At 47.5% G+C, this 17,725-nt stretch overlaps 1 protein-coding gene across 2 annotated transcripts in view; it reads left to right on the top strand.

Annotated features, from left to right (window-relative positions):
- The first annotated feature begins 9,007 nt into the window (after window positions 1-9,007).
- Window positions 9,008-17,725, top strand: part of TAF1B (TATA-box binding protein associated factor, RNA polymerase I subunit B) — a 97,172-nt gene continuing 88,454 nt past the window's right edge. The window contains exons 1-7 of one of the 2 annotated variants that reach the window (XM_040427480.1): window positions 9,008-9,156; window positions 12,295-12,393; window positions 14,007-14,097; window positions 15,005-15,102; window positions 15,667-15,762; window positions 15,849-15,981; window positions 17,129-17,291. In XM_040427480.1, coding sequence (XP_040283414.1) covers window positions 9,139-9,156; window positions 12,295-12,393; window positions 14,007-14,097; window positions 15,005-15,102; window positions 15,667-15,762; window positions 15,849-15,981; window positions 17,129-17,291 — 698 coding nt within the window. In that variant the 5' untranslated portion in view covers window positions 9,008-9,138. Of the gene's footprint in view, window positions 9,157-12,294; window positions 12,394-14,006; window positions 14,098-15,001; window positions 15,103-15,666; window positions 15,763-15,848; window positions 15,982-17,128; window positions 17,292-17,725 lie in introns of those variants that run through there. The other variant, XM_040427481.1, reaches the window with a different exon arrangement.

Here is a 17,725-nt window from a genome sequence, read left to right as displayed (position 1 = left end):
ATATAGGGTGTTGATGTCATTAGACCACACCCCTTCTCATTACAGAGATGCACATCACCTAATATGCTTAATTGGTAGTAGGCTTTCGAGCCTATACAGCTTGGAGTAAGACAACATGCATAAAGAGGATGATGTGGTCAAAATACTCATTTGCCTAATAATTCTGTACAGGGTGTAAACTAGGCAATACCTCTTTAAGGAATTCAACAAAAAAAAAGCCTGTAATTGTGAGTCTTGAATATCTTCAGGGATCCCTCTAATACGAACATTATTTCTTCTGGATCTATCTTCGGGATCACATATCTTACTCTTCATGCGCGAGACCTCTTCTTCTATTTAAGGCATTATGTGAAGTAGTATATTCTGCCATCTTAGACTCAATGGGCCAGATTTATCATTAGCTCAGGTCAGAATAATGGAGTGAAAAAGTCCCAAAGTCTAAAACTGCGCACAAATTTGCGACTTTTTTCTGCTCTGCACTATGCTCACCAGTTTTCTGAAAGTGGGCGTGTTTTCTTATGTAAATGAATCTCTAGACAGATTTACTATTGGGACTATTTAAAAAAGTCGCAATTTCACTCCAGTGAGGACCATGCTTATTTTATGAGACTTTTTAATAGAACATGCGACTTTTTCATAAAAACGTGCAACTTTTTCGTAAAGACGTGCGACTTTTGTAAAGCTGCTTACTGACGGATAAACTGCTACCGTCAAACCACATTTATTACAGTCTTAAAGGGCCGATCATAAATCTGACTTGGCTAAAACTGACTTTAGCCATATGTTAAAGTGGAGTGAGCTGTCAGAGGAATGATAAATCTGGCCCAATGTGTGAAGTACGCTCGCCCAGCTCAGATATATCCCGCTGTAGATCACTTAACAGATTTTTAAAATCTCCTAACAGAGTGGCGCGAAAAGTCTCGCGTTTCGTAAGTGACCCCATTACCTCTGTCCCAGGGGACCGGTTTCCTCTACACCAGGTATTCCAGGGGGCCGCTCCATATCCCCACTTACAGTGGGAAAAGCTGAATGTGGCAAAACCGGGGCCAAGACCATAGCCGCAGCTGTAGTGGAGCTGCAATCCGAGCCTTTGCCTCCCATAGTCCGGCTCCCGCGCCTGTTCGCGCGATATTCAGGCACCGAATGCCTCCCCGGCTCTACTGCAGTCGCAGCTGCAGCGAAAGGTCCCCTAGCGTGAGTCCAAGTAGTGGGTCCTTTCTGACCCCTTTGCCATGGGGCATCACGAGTTATCTGCAAACCAGCACTGGCTAGGATAGGTCTGAGCCGCTTGAGTGTTCCACTCGGAGCTCCCTCCTCAGGCGGCCAGCACCATCAGTGAACAGGCCACACATTTGAAGGGTAAAATATATGCGATCAGCCCTATGGCTGTTCACATACATGAGCCGCGGGTCGCTGCAATTTAAAATAGCAGAAACCCCGCGGCTATGGCGCCCGGAATCGGGCACCATGTTTAAAGACCGGACCGATGACGTAAATGTATGTCATCGGGCGTGAAGGGGTTAAAGCAGACTATTACCCACGTAATACCAAATCTGGGGCATCTTTGTGATGTTCTTCAATTAATCCTACTAGAAGTTTATGAATGAATTGCTAGCAGTCTACAATGAAGATCTATCTGGGTGACGGGGAATGGAACAATGCCTTTAAAGAGGTTTTCTCATCTTGTACGCTAATGGCATATCACTATTATATGTCATCAGCATCAGATATGTGCGGGTCCCACCTCTATCCTCAAAATAGGGCCGCCAAAGTGAAGGAGAGCGCATTGTGCACTATGGGACTGACAGAAATGGTCAAACTAGCGCTTAGCTATTTTCCAAAGTCCCATGTAACGGTCGCGTACACACACACACAGGGGGGAGGGAAGTGACCACTGCGCTCCACCTTTACCCCTGGCCCTGCCTACTTGCCTCGCGAGTCCTAATGACAGGGGACAACTGGACGGCAATCCCTAACTTGGAGTAAGTGCAGGGATGACAGACAGACAAACAACAGGACGTGAACGGACCGAGTCAATACCAGGAAAGCTGCAAAGTACAAATGGAGCAAGCAGAGAATTGTCAGGAGAAGCCGGGGTCATAAATACCAGGAGAGCAGAGAAGTACAAGAGGAGTCCTAAGAGAGTAGTAAGGTGGGAGCCGAGGTCACAATACCAGGACGGAAGCGCAGTACAGGAGGAGCAGACAAAAAGGATGGTCAGGGAACAGGATCAGGTAAGTATTCAGCAGTCCAACAAATAGCCAGGAACCTAGAAATTAACAGGCAACCTGTAGCCAGCAGGCTGCCTGTATTTATAGTGGGGAGTGAGGGTCATGTGACGTGGCCAGCGTCACATGACCGACAGACCAACCAGTCGAGCACCGAGTGATCAGCTCGGCGCTCAAGGCAGACTAGGAGCAGGGAGCCACCCAGCTAGTAAAGCCGCCCTGGGAATGAGGTCGAACACAGAACCTCATTCCAAAAGCTAAGCAACAGTTCTGCGGGCAACGGGGGACCGAGTGCACCCTCGGAACCCCGTGACAGTACCCCCCCTTTTACGAGGGGCCACCGGACCCAAGACTTCAGGCGATGGCTTTTCAGGGTGTTCTAAATGAAATTTACGAACAAGTCTAGGAACATGAACCTCCCTGGCAGGTACCCAAGATCTCTCTTCAGGTCCATACCCCTTCCAGTGAATCAGGTACTGCAAGGAATTACGCACCTTCCTGACATCCACTATTTTAGACACCACATACTCGACAGCATCATTAACAAGAACCGGCGCAGGCGAGGCTTTTGATGGTACTACCGGTTCAAAATATTTTTTAAGCAGAGATTTATGGAACACATTATGAATGTGGAATGACTCAGGCAGCTCCAACCTAAAAGATACTGGGTTAATCACTTCTGTGATCTTATATGGTCCAATAAAACGAGGAGCAAATTTTTTAGAAGTTACCTTGAGAGATAGATTCTTGGAGGACAACCATACTTTATCCCCAACCTGAAAGTTTACCCCCCTTGAACGTCTCCTATCGGCCTTGAGTTTTTGAGAACATTGAGCCTTTTCTAGGTTCGATTGAACCCGGGCCCAAACTGTGCACAGTTCGGAGGAGAGTTTATCCGCTTCAGGGTTAGAGGAGGAGACGGACGACCCAGAATGAAAACGGGGATGAAAACCATGGTTACAAAAGAAAGGGGAGACCCCAGCAGAAGAATTGACACGGTTATTCAAAGCAAATTCAGCCAACGGAAGGAATTTGACCCATAATTGCTGGTCATCAACAACATACAACCTCAAGAATTGTTCCACAGACTGATTAAGGCGTTCAGTCTGCCCATTACTCTCAGGATGGTAGGCGGAAGAAAAAGACAATGAAATTTTACATCTTTGACAGAAGGCCCTCCAGAATTTGGACACAAACTGCACACCCCTGTCAGAAACAATATTTTCCGGGATGCCATGTAAACGAACAATCTCTCTCACAAAAATAGACGCCAGGGTTTTAGCATTCGGAAGTTTAGACAGGGGAATGAAATGAACCATCTTGCTAAACCTATCGACCACTACCCAAACCACAGTCTTACCCTCCGCCAGCGGTAGGTCAGTTATAAAGTCCATCGAGATATGGGACCAGGGTCTACTGGGAATGGGTAGGGGTCGTAGGTTACCAGCAGGGCGAGTCCTAGGTGTCTTGGACCTGGCACAAACCTCACAGGCTGACACGTAGGACTTGACATCCCTAGTTAGAGTGGGCCACCAATAAGATCTAGAAACCAGATCCTTAGTGCCCTCAACACCCGGATGTCCACAAAAGGCAGAATCGTGACACTCACCCAACAGCTGGAGATGAAATTGTACAGGAACAAACAACTTATCTGTTGGGGTGGATACCGGTGCCAGATGTTGTTCAGACCTAATGCGAGCAGAGATATCCTGGGTAAGAGCTGCTAAGAAGATTTTTGCTGGTAGGATGGATTCAGGTGGTACCTCAGTAGGTTGAAAAGCCTGGAAGCTCCGAGATAATGCGTCCGCCTTCACATTTTTACTTCCCGGACTGAACGTGATGGAAAAATCAAAACGAGTAAAAAACAGAGCCCATCTGGCTTGACGGGGATTCAACCTCTTAGCAGACTCGAGAAACGTAAGGTTTTTATGGTCAGTGACAACAGTTACACAATGTCTTGCCCCCTCCAGGAAATGCCTCCACTCCTCAAATGCCCATTTAATGGCCAGCAGCTCCTTATTCCCTATGTCGTAGTTTCTCTCCGTGGGAGAGAATTTCCTGGAGAAGAAGGCACATGGTCTCAGATTAGTGAGGCTAGCAGGACCTTGTGAAAGGACTGCTCCTACGCCGTCCTCGGACGCATCCACCTCCACAATAAAAGGTTTCTCCTGATCAGGCTGGATCAGAATGGGAGCGCTACTAAATGCCTTTTTTAATTTTTCAAATGAAGAAATGGCCTCAGTAGACCAATTCTCCAAAGCCGCCCCTTTCTTAGTAAGGTCGGTCAACGGTTTAGCAATTACGGAAAAATTCATAATAAATTTACGATAGTAATTGGCGAAACCTAAGAACCGTTGTAAGGCCTTTAAGGATGAAGGTCTTACCCATGACTTAATTGCTAGTACCTTACCAGGATCCATCTTGAAGGCGTGAGGAGTCAGAACATGCCCTAGAAACAGAATCTCCTGTACACCAAAGACACATTTCTCTTGTTTAGCGGATAGCTGATTCTCCCTCAACACCTCTAATACTTGTTTAACATGAGACACATGGGATTCGAAGTCAGGAGAGAATATCAAAATGTCGTCAAGATAGACAATAACAAATTTACCTAAGTACTCCCTAAGAATGTCATTCATGAAGTTTTGGAACACAGCTGGGGCATTGCTGAGTCCAAAAGGCATCACTTGATATTCAAAGTGTCCTACCGGAGTATTGAACGCCGTCTTCCATTCGTCTCCCTCCTTGATTCGGATTAGATTGTATGCCCCTTTCAGGTCAATTTTGGAAAACCAGGTTGCCCCCAGAACCTGGTTAAATAAATCCGGAATCAATGGGAGGGAGTATCTATTCTGGACAGTGATTTTATTTAATCTCCGGTAATCGATACATGGCCTAAGACCACCATCTTTTTTCTTAACGAAGAAAAACCCCGCCCCCATAGGAGAGACAGAAGGTCTAATATGCCCTTTACCAAGGCTCTCCTTAATATAATCTTCCATGGCCTTGCGTTCGGGCATAGAAAGATTATAAATTCGTCCTTTAGGAAACTTGGCCCCCTCTACTAGCTCTATGGTACAATCATAAGGTCTAAGGGGGGGGGGGGGGGGGTAGAACCTCCGGGGTTGGTGATGAGAATACATCAGAATATTCTCTAACAACAGAGGGCAAAGTATCAGACTTTACTGAGACCCCAGCCTGTACCACGGACAAGCACGAGTCACACTTAGGCCCCCATCTCACCAACTCCCCATTGGACCAATCTATAGTGGGGTTATGTAGTCGGAGTCAAGGCAACCCTAGTACCACCTCAGCAGGTAGGTTCTCCAGGACTAGAAGCGAACATCTCTCTGAGTGGCACACACCCACGGTTAGAGAAATCTCCGAGGTACATAAGCTCACCGTACCACCAATAAGAGGAGTAGCATCAATAGCCATGACATGGATAGGAGTTGGTAAGGCAAACATAGGAATACCCAATCTTACAGCATACTCAGAGTCAATAAAGCTAGCCGCTGAGCCAGAATCAATAAAGGCCTTACCCGGCCATTTATCTACTCCCAGAGAAATCGTAATGGGTACCGAAAGCTTACATTTAGAAAATTCAGGGTGTACCTGGTCTTTAGGTTGCCTTGTCTTAGGAGACTTGACAGAGAGGACCTTCTTAGGACACTGGTTGATCCAATGGTCAGGATCTCCACAGTAAAAGCATTCTCCACGTCTGCGGCGAAGATTCCCTCGGGTCATGCCAACCTGCATGGGTTCCTCGGTGGAGACCTCAGCATTGTCTCTGGGATAGGCCTCTGGCTGGACCACCATCTGGAAAGAGAACTGTTGTTCCTGTCGTCTCTCTCTAACCCGTCGGTCAAGTCGGACAACAAGGGTCATCATCTCCTCTAAGGTCTCTGGAAGTTGATAACTGACCAGAAGATCCTTTAATTTATCAGACAGACCTGACCTGAACTGACTCTTCAGGGCTGGTTTGTTCCATCCAGAGGGGACACACCACCTTCTGAATTGGGTGCAATAATCCTCCGCTGGTAAATTGCCCTGAACCAGTGCCTTTAGAGCCGTCTCGGCTACTAGAGCCCTGTCTGGTTCATCATAGAGGGTACCCAAGGCCTGAAAGAACCCCTCCACAGAATATAAACAACTGGTGCCAGCAGGTAAAGAGAACGCCCAGTCCTGGGGATCACCCTGTAATCGGGAAATGATAATGCCCACGCGTTGACTCTCGGGGCCAGAGGACACGGGGCGCAAACGGAAGTAAAGTTTGCAACTCTCCTTAAAAGAGAGAAACTTCCTCCGGTCTCCAGAAAAGGGTTCTGGGAGCTTAATCTGGGGCTCAAAATGCGGACTGGAGGCCTGAGGAGTGGAAGAACCTTGCCCCAACTCAAAAGAACTGAGTTTTTCCCCTAACTCCTGCACCCTCTGCGTCAGATTAGAGACATGGTCAGTCAGGGTCACCAGAGGATTCATAATACAGTGGTTATTGGGCCTGTTAATCTGTAACGGTCGCGTACACACACACACAGGGGGGGAGGGAAGTGACCACTGCGCTCCACCATTACCCCTGGCCCTGCCTACTTGCCTCGCGAGTCCTAATGACAGGGGACAACTGGACGGCAATCCCTAACTTAGAGTAAGTGCAGGGATGACAGACAGACAAACAACAGGACGTGAACGGACCGAGTCAATACCAGGAAAGCTGCAAAGAAACAAATGGAGCAAGCAGAGAATAATCAGGAGAAGCCGGGGTCATAAATACCAGGAGAGCAGAGAAGTACAAGAGGAGTCCTAAGAGAGTAGTCAGGTGGGAGCCGAGGTCACAATACCAGGACGGAAGCGCAGTACAGGAGGAGCAGACAAAAGGATGGTCAGGGAACAGGATCAGGTAAGTATTCAGCAGTCCAACAAATAGCCAGGAACCTAGAAATTAACAGGCAACCTGTAGCCAGCAGGCTGCCTGTATTTATAGTGGGGAGTGAGGGTCATGTGACATGGCCAGCGTCACATGACCGACAGACTAACCAGTCGAGCACCGAGTGATCAGCTCGGCGCTCAAGGCAGACTAGGAGCAGGGAGCCACCCAGCTAGTAAAGCCGCCCTGGGAATGAGGTCAAACACAGAACCTCATTCCAAAAGCTAAGCAACAGTTCTGCGGGCAATGGGGGACCGAGTGCACCCTCGGAACCCCGTGACATCCCATAGGGGAGAACGGCGGGTGGCCACACATGCGCTGCTGCTCTCCGTTCATTTCGGGGAGCCTGTTCTGGAAATAGGGTGGGACGCGCACCTATCTGGCACTGATGACATACTGTATACTAGCAATACACCATCAGCGTACCAGATGAGAAAACCCCTTTAGCAATCATAGATGCTTGTTCAGGCCATTTTACTCCCTGGAAAAAGTCTAAGGAGTGCCAATACGCCTTATACTTTTCCCTCACATTCATTAGCGCAGGACGCGCTGTGAACGGCACAGGCAGCGCAGCGATGCTGCCTGTGCTTGAAATAACCAATAGCAAAGCACCTCACAGCAAGGAGCTTTGCTATTGGTTGGTTTGGGTGGGTGCCAGAGCGATACAGTGCCGTGCAGCAGGCAGGAGCTGGAAGGAGGGGCCTGCTCCTGGGGGTTTCTATAGTCAGGAGAACGGGCGCACTGCGCAAGGATCTCAGAAAACATGGCGGTGGAGGAGCTGAAGAGGACTTTAAGGTGACAGCAGTGTGTGATCACCACACAGATGTATGTGGTGCAGTGTGGAGTGCAAAAGTACAGGGAAGAGCCTCCATATTGGACTGGACTTTATCACTTGGCTATAATTGCCTGATGTTATTTAGACTAGTAATGGTCCCCCTGCATACTCACCTCTATTTCTGTTACGGCCCTTGCACATGATCGTATGCCCTCCGAGACATACGATCTGTGAGCCGGCCATATGTCCCGGAGCAAGATCATATGAGTGCGGGACAATAGCCCCGCGGGCGGCCCGACGTGTACAGCATCATTGTAATCTATGATGCTGTGTGGACATATGGCCCGCTCACCGACCGTATGTCTCGGAGGGAATACGCTCGTGTGCAAGAGGCCTTATTCTTCTCCGTTAGATGAGCAGTGCAACAAAAATAACGGAAGTGCTGGACTGGGCACGTAAGGCTGGTTTTTTGTCATACATTTAACGTACACAAAAAAAGTATACATTAACGGATGCCTCAGACAGACGCCATACTGCGGCAACCGTCACGCGCGGATTGTGAAATCTTTTGCCATCAGCCATCTGGGTGGTGGGTGCAGCATATTGGAGGGCATAACCCTAACCCTTGTGAGGGTAAGTAGATTTCATAATGCGTGCGCAGTGTGAGGGTAAGGAGAAAAGACCGTCAGATCTCCTTACCCCGGACGGCGCACGCGCGGTGTCCATTAGAAAGCGCTCCATGTAATTTTATCGTGCCCTGGTAGCGCGCCCGTTCCGCAAATTGCTTCCGTTTTTTGCAGACCGCAAAAAACGGCATGGTCGTGTGCATGAGGCCTTAGAACACCGGCCTGTCCTTTATAGCTCTGTTCACATTAGTGCAGATATTTACACTGTGCAGCGATGTCACCAGAGCAGGACAGCAAAATAACACGTGCCTATGAGAAACCCTGTATCACCAGCTGCTGGCAGTTCCCCTTCCTCTATGGCCTCCAGGATTGGGCTATGTTCACACCCAGCAGATACGGTGCACACATTATTATTTTTATGCAGCACCCGGGTCACGTGCCTCTGGTTACCCGGCGGAAGTGACGCACCAAATGTAGGCGCTGAGAGAAGAAACCGCGGGGCCGTTCACCCTCCTCGGTGATGCACGGGACTATACGTGCTGTGTATTAGAATAACGTTCGTTGGAGAAGTCCTCGGCGGAAGGCGTCATGGACGAGGAGGACACAGTGAGTAGAGCGCAGTGACGTCTCAGGCGCGCGCCGTGATGGCCGTGGTCACGTGCTCACACTGGATGGCGCCTCCAATACCGTGCACGTGTCTGTATACGGATCTAGAGTGCCCCCATAAACTGAGCCCTCCCCAAAGGCAGCACAAGTCATACACTTATATGGCCCTATTCACACGACACATAATAACTGTCACATGCATAGCGTGCCCCCATAATAACTGTCACATGCCATAGCGTGCCCCCATAATAACTGTCACGTGCCATAGCGTGCCCCCATAATAACTGTCACATGCCATAGCGTGCCCCCATAATAACTGTCACGTGCCATAGCGTGCCCCCATAATAACTGTCACATGCCATAGCGTGCCCCCATAATAACTGTCACGTGCCATAGCGTGCCCCCATAATAACTGTCACGTGCCATAGCGTGCCCCCATAATAACTGTCACATGCCATAGCGTGCCCCCATAATAACTGTCACGTGCCATAGCGTGCCCCCATAATAACTGTAACGTGCCATAGCGTGCCCCCATAATAACTGTCACGTGCCATAGCGTGCCCCCATAATAACTGTCACGTGCCATAGCGTGCCCCCTTAATAACTGTCACATGCCATAGCGTGCCCCCATAATAACTGTCACATGCCATAGCGTGCCCCCATAATAACTGTCACATGCCATAGCGTGCCCCCATAATAACTGTCACGTGCCATAGCGTGCCCCCATAATAACTGTCACATGCCATAGCGTGCCCCCATAATAACTGTCACATGCCATAGCGTGCCCCCATAATAACTGTCACATGCCATAGCGTGCCCCCATAATAACTGTCACATGCCATAGCGTGCCCCCATAATAACTGTCACATGCCATAGCGTGCCCCCATAATAACTGTCACATGCCATAGCGTGCCCCCATAATAACTGTCACATGCCATAGAGTGCCCCCATAATAACTGTCACGTGCCATAGCGTGCCCCCTTAATAACTGTCACGTGCCATAGCGTGCCCCCATAATAACTGTCACATGCCATAGCGTGCCCCCTTAATAACTGTCACATGCCATAGCGTGCCCCCATAATAACTGTCACGTGCCATAGCGTGCCCCCATAATAACTGTCACATGCCATAGCGTGCCCCCATAATAACTGTCACATGCCATAGCGTGCCCCCATAATAACTGTCACATGCCATAGCGTGCCCCCATAATAACTGTCACATGCCATAGCGTGCCCCCATAATCACAAGCTATGGAGCACACCCTAATAAGAGTTGTGAGCCATGGATCGTCTCACCCCCGCCACAATTTACCGTAATATAGATATTGCGTAGTGCTCCGTTTAGCAGAGGCTTTGTGGGAGACTTGCTTCCCCTGCCAGAAAATAACAAGCTCTTCCCCTTTTTTTGGGAGCATTATACGTTTTCGAGAATAAGGTTAAATATAAGGGTATATATCCCTGAGAAGGGGTTCTGTGGGCCTGTTCCTTTTTCAGCTCATCTGTGGCGAGAAGACCCTTTGAGCAGTACCGGCCCTCCGCGACCCCAGATGGGCTGCAGGCTGTTCCTCGGATGTGCTCCTCTTTCTTCCTGTTCAGCTACATCCACATTGTGCAGCTGAACAGGAATGAAGAGGAGCACATCTGGTCCTGACAGCCTAGGGAGAGCATGCCCCCACTGCTTAGCTGAAAGAGGTACAGGCCCGGAGATCCCCTTTAACTCTGCAGTCGCCTTTTTTTTTTTTTTGCTGTGGAAACAAGCGAAAACCCATGAGATGTAGTAAATGCGCGGTTTGCTTCCCAGTGATTATACTGAATATGTTCAGGTATAACACTCTGCAGAGTAAATCCCTGCGAATAGATTTGCTGTTTCTGAATATCCCAATTAGGGCTGCAGTAAGGGATTATTTCAGTAATCGAGTATTCTATCGATTATTTTTTACGATTAATCAAGTAATCTAATAAGATAAAATGAATTAATAGACTGTTTTCCTTTATAAAAACTCATCAGACCCCCTGCCATCAGTCCCCAACACCCTTCGTTCCCCCCTGTGCGATCAGCCCAAGTTCATCAGTTCCCCCCCAGTGCCATCAGCTCCCCCCCACCCCAGTGCCACCAGCTCCCCCCCACCCTAGTGCCACCAGCTCCGTTCCCCCAGTGCCACCAGCTCCGTTCCCCCAGTGCCACCAGCTCCACTTCCCCAGTGCCACCAGCCCCTCCATGCCATCCTTTGCCGGCTGTCCTCCTTCAGTGCCATGTCCCCAGCGCCAGTGAAACAAAATACTTACCTTTTCTGTAGGGGCGCCGCTCCACAGCTCCTTCCTCTTCTTCTCCGCACACTGCACTGGATCCTGACGTCACTCAGCGTCGGGTCATGGTGCGCGCTTACGATTCAATCGAATCATTGTTTCAAGCCTAATTCCAATATCTAGGAAGTAAATGACAGTGCGTACAATCATCGCCTGCTGTGGCCTGTACTCCTTGCATGTCGTCTCCTTCCCTGGTGCATTCTGGGCAATGTATGGATTGTGATGTGCTTCCATTAAAGGGGTTGTGCCACAATATTATCTCCTGTCCACAGGATAGGGAATAAATCAGATTGGTGGGGCTCTGACTGTTAGGCCCCCCACCGATCATGAGAATTGGGGTCCTGTTCACCAGTATGAATGGCACGGCTGGTCAAACGTGCATACTGCAGCTCCATCCATTCTCAGAGCGATGTGCTATAGAGAATAAATGGTCTCCTAGGGCCTAGGCCAGAGGCGGCACTCAGAACCCTCTCTGTGGGCACCCGCCCCCTGGAAAAAGTCAATGGTGGACTTATCCTGCCATTCATCAGCGCATGGTACACTATGCACAGCACAGGCAGCGCACTGAATGTAGGCAGGCTGTTATAGCTATATGATAAAGTACATGGAAGATATACTATATTGGCATTCAGGTTAAATTGTCGTGTTGGCACTTTGCAATAAATAAGTGGGTTTTGGGTTACAGTTTGGGCACTCGGTCTCTAAAAGGTTCTCCATCACTGTCCTAGGCCATTGTATCAGAGGACAGTATGTGATCGGGAGAGGTTGAACTCTGGTGTATACGATGTAATTACAGTATACTATAGTTTATCTGCTATCTTTCTGTATTTAGAGATCCTATAAGCAGCCGTGTCCTCAGTGTTCAGAGGTTCACTGGGGTATCAGTGATGAAGGCACATTCTACTGCAAAAACTGCCACACTATCATAGAGGTACGTACATCGAGGCCATCTGTTCATTATTATTATTATTTATTTTTTTAGAGGAAATCTAATGACTCGGGGAGATTTATCAAAACTGGTGTAAAGGAAAACTGCCCACAGCAACCTATCAGATTCCACCTTTCATTTTTCAGAACTCCTCTGGAAAATGAAAGGTGAAATCTGATTGGTTGTTATATATTCTAGTTGGCCACGCTTTGCTGAGCGTGGAATATTTTCACTGATGAATATGCATCCACCCCCTCCTCCCTGCTGTTCTGCAGTAATGTCCCCCGAGATCAGTCTGAAGTGACTAGCCACAGCGGTATGGCTCGTCATTTCTCTTTTTTGCTAGGGGACGTTCATCCCCGCTGTGAAGTTCTCGGCCACACTGCCTCCTGATGCAGTGTGATCTTGCGAGACCACCCGGTAGTATAGTTTCCAACGGGAAAGCCCGGAGTGACAAGCCTCTGCAGAGAAGGGCCCTCTTCTCTGTGATGGCGTCTCGCTCCGGTCTGAGTGAGACGCCATCCTGTCGGAAGCTATGGTACTGCATGCTGCATCAGGAGGCTGTGTGACGGAGAACATCACAGCGGGGGAACCCCCCCTAGCAAAGAAAAGAAGCGACTGGAGACACCTCGGTGGCTAGTCTCTTCAGATGGTCATGTGTGGTGCCAGAAATCTCAGGGGTCACATATTCATAAGTGAAAGTATTGCACGTTGAGACAAGCGTGGCCAAATCGAATATAGAAATATCTCACTTTTTGTGGGTTGGTGACAGGTTCTCTTTAACTTGCTGCCTAATGTGTCCTACCCCTTGTCAGGTGCCATTGTCATGAGTGAATGCTTTTAAAGGGCAAGAAGTTCTCTCCATTCATTCTCTAGGGGACGGCTGGAGACAGCAGACAGAGCTCGGCTATTTCAGGCAGTCCCATAGAGAATGAATGGAGCAGCAGCTCTATCAGCCGTTCCATTCATCTCAGGGCGCGGGGCACTAGTTCTTATGATTGTCGGGGGTCCCTGCAGTAGGACCCCCACTGATCTAATAGTTATCTCCTACCCTCAGGATAGGGAATATTTCTTCTAACTGAAATACCCTTATAATGTTATGGCTGATCACTTTGTGTACACCCTAATAAAGCATACAGAACGGTGTTGTCCTTTTTGGGGCCTTTCTGTGTGTTTTTACATTTTTCATGAAACTGTACACTAATAAAATTTAAAGCGCCACAAAAGTTTTGATCGGTGGAGGTCTTGGCGCTGAGACCCCCAACGATCCCTAGAACAAGGAGAGAGATGCGATTACATAGCGTGCTCTCTCTCCTTCCAGCATCAGATGGACTCAGTGTCAAATCTATAGGCCCGTCTCGATGCCGTCTCCGGCAGCAAGGAGTGTGAGTGCGATGTATGAGTCCTTCTCAGTCCTTGTTCTAGGGATCAGTGGGGGTCTCAGCACTCTGACCCTCACCAGTTGAAACTTTCGATATGTCTCTATGACATATCAAAAGTTTTACGAAAACTCAGTAACTTAGTAATCTCCATAATTATCTGGACCAAGTGTGCACGGTATACTGATAGAAATGGGGCTTGGTGGTCTCATCTGATTTATGTTTTCATTCCTGCAGAAAACCAAGGAGGTTGATGAAAGCAACGTTCTCAACCTAAATGCAAGAATTCAGTCTATTAACAGGGGATTAAGGAAACCGAAAAAAAATGGTAAGTGCTGGGGCCCGGGTTAACAGATTTGGCATTGATGCCCAGTTATGAGAGTAGGTCTGTGGATTTTTAGGATGTAGATATACTGTACTAGTACGGGTATGATGTCTTTATCAATGGATTTTCTCTCTCATTCCTTCAGGTATGAAGCATGGTTCATATAATTCTTAGACAATGGGGAGATTTATTGAAGGAGTTTTCTGGGTTCGTTTGAGCATTGGAGCATTTCATGCCACATGGCAAGGGCTGTTTCTTTACCTTTTTACACTGCTGGGCAAAGGCTTCTGCCTAGCAGTGATCCCGGTGACATCGCCGGCACTAATGGACGGTCTTTAGCGCTGCCCTAGCCTGTTTTACAGGAAGCCTCCACCTAGCATAGCCCGGTACGTCACCGGAGCTAAAGAAAAAGCCAAGAAATGCTCTGTTGCTCAACTCAGAGGGGCTGAATGGGAGAGGAAGAGGTTATGTCTATATAACCCCTTTAATGTAATTATATCCATTTGTTCCACAAAACTAGGTTTTAGACACTTTTTGTGACTCACTAGACAAGAGGGCATGGCCTAGGAAAAAGGGTCGCCTGCTATGAGTTTACACTGTTGAAATATTGGACATGATTAGTAAATCTGTACCCAATGTTGTTGAGGATAGGTTTCTGTAGATCTATTAGGACTGGTGCCTTGCAGCGCTGGGGTCCTGGGTTTGAATCCAACCAAGGACAACATCTGCATGGGGTTAGTATGTTCTCCCCATATTTGTGTGGGTTTCCTCTGGGTTCTCCGGTTTCCTCCCACACTCCAAAGACATACTCATAGGGAACTCAGATTGTGACCCCCTTTGGGGACAGTTTGATGCTAATGTCATCAGTATTTAACAGTATATGCAGTAACCTACTCATTTTTTTGTCCAGATTGGGGCTGGGAGTGGTATATCTGTGAAGGTTTTCAGTTTATTCTGCTCAAGCAAGCTGAAGCACTTGAGGCCTTGGGGATCGGTTCAGGCATTAAGGTAATTTTAAGACTTTATATTATTTTCAGACTTATTCTTTTCTAGAGTATGTGCACAAATTGCTTCCCACCAAAGTTCCCGTGTTCACACAGATTGACAAAGTTTTGCAACGTTTCATAAAACACCTTCAGTTTATACAATTAAAGCAGTACCTTATCAGCCATGTAATCAATAAGACGCATTAAGGGACTCTCTGCTTTGGTGATTTTAGCAGCTTCCTGAATCTCAGGCCACGTCCACATCTGCAGCCGACACTCTGGTATTCTGTTCCATGCAGCAGTTTTTTTTTTTCATTGGAAAGCTGGAAACCTGACAGACCTTATTATAGTGAATGGGGAACCGGCAGGCTACGGCGGTGTCCATCTATTCCTTTTATGGCAATTCCGGTATTCTACTCCTCCGCTGGAACAGAATGCTGGCCTCAGATGTAGATGTAGCCTCACAAAGGTTTTTCCATTGACCAAAAAACACAATGGAAGCTTACCTCCAACTAGACATATATGGCCCCTGTATTCATGTTTCCAGGTCAGGAGGCACTTACGTGCTATTATTTGTGTATGACAGGATAAAGTCATGTGTAACCTGTGGAGATTATTCCTACGGCAGACCAAACAGGCTTACTGCAAAAGACCCATCAGACAGAAGCCACAGTTGCATCTGGTACGTACACAGCTGGTGTTTGACCTCTTGCATATAAAGGTTTGTCATTGTGTCCACCTAATATTAAGCCTTGGTTTGTGCCATAGTCGCTAGAGAGCAGTGAGGCCTCCTCGGACGTGGGCAGCAAGTCTGATGTTTGTTCTACCGATGTCTCAACTGAATCTGATGGAGAGCAAAGCAGCCTTGGTCTTCCTTCTTCAGGATACTCAGAGGTTTCAGGTACATTTCCAGGTTCTTACAGGCTGGTTTGCAGAGATGTTTAAAAAAAATAAAAAGTGAATTGCCTTTATAGTTTCACATACCTGGCCGTTACTAGGGTCTTAAAGATCAGTGGAACATGCCTCGATGCATATGTACAAACCATCCCCAAAATCTTACTTGCTAGGCTTAGATGTACCGGTAGAACATTTAGGAGAATCCAGCACTGATCAAAAGCAGTCACAGGCAAAATACACAGCAGTTACATCCAGTGACATCTTCTGTAATTGTAGACATTGTCTTCCTTCATCTTCTCTATTTGGCCCAGACCACCATGACTCCTCACTGTTCCAGCATTCCTCCCATCTTCTCAACCCAGACTTCCCTTCCTGGAGGCCTAACCATGCCATCCTTCTGCTACTCACAGTACTGTGCCTGCTGTTATGCCCAGGTTAAATTAAAGCACAGGTCCATAAGGGCCAAATCTTTAATCCTACTGTGTGGATCCAGAGGAAAGCAAAAAAAAACTCCCACGGGACAGATGAGAATTACCTTATATTAGAGCAGGGATCAGCAACCTTCGGCAGTCCAGCTGTTGTGAAACTACAACTCCCAGCATGCACAGCTTGTTCTTGTAACTACCATAACAGTGAAAGGAGGATTCTGGGAGTTGTAGTTCCAGAACAGCTGGAGTGCCGGAGGTTGCTGATCCCTGTATTAGAGGATGCATTCTTTCCGGACTACAAATCTGGTAATCAGAATAAATCTCTGGATCAGCTTCCTTTCTCCAGAAATCTAGTAATATTTCTACTTTCGAGAAAGGCATTCTGTCACATCAGGTAGGGAACAGTGCAGACCTGACCCACACCACTTTCCATACTTGCATGGATGATCCTCCCTAAACGGCAGCATATTGGGTGATGGCAATGTGTCCACATTAATGCGATTGCCACCCACCCACCTTTAGCATACTCCTGGGCGCCCAATCTTCCTAGTTATGCAGAAAGACATCCCCACACCCACATTGCTACAGAACTGTAAATCTGCCAATAAGGATTAGCGATCAGTGTTTTCTTCTGGAATAAGACTCTTAAATGCTGCGTAGGTTTTACCTGTATTAGACCCTTCTGATATGAACACTGTAGTTGACCTCTATTTTAATTTTCAGATGTAGAAAGTGCAAGTTCTGCCCCATCAGGATCTGTAGATGGAAGTATACAGATAAAGAAAAAACCTTGCCATCATAAAATGTCCATGCCGATGACCCTTGCATTCTGCTACCTCTCTTTACTATGGGTGAGGGCGTCAGTCACACTGTCTGACTTACTGAGGTAAGAGCTGAGCAAGTATGTCTATGGAGAAGGGTCAGAATGTAGGCTATCGACTATGTTTGGTGCACTTTAAAGGCAAAGGCGTCTTTCTTCTTACATTTCTGGATTACTTAAAGGGGTTATGCCATGATTGGTCTAAAATAAAAAAATTTGATATCATATGGTACATGACAGTCTATTTCTAACAAAGCTAGAACCAGCCATGTACCTCAAATGGATCCAGAGATCTCCACATTCATTGCATTCCATTTGTTCTGCTAGATTTATTTCAAGCTTGCACCTCAGGGGCGTGTCCTTTGTGCTATAGCCCTTCCCCTGTAACTGCTGCAGCTTCTAACAGAAGATATGATTGGTGACAGTTGACTTAAAAATGATAATAACGCATCGGCACTCACTGTGGATTTTGAACAAAACAATTCAGATACAGTGGAAGT

Source organism: Bufo bufo, chromosome 4 (assembly GCF_905171765.1).
Source record: "Bufo bufo chromosome 4, aBufBuf1.1, whole genome shotgun sequence".
Taxonomy (NCBI): Eukaryota; Metazoa; Chordata; class Amphibia; order Anura; family Bufonidae; genus Bufo; species Bufo bufo.
Note: the sequence above shows the minus strand (reverse complement) of the source record. Positions and strands in the feature narration are given on the sequence as shown.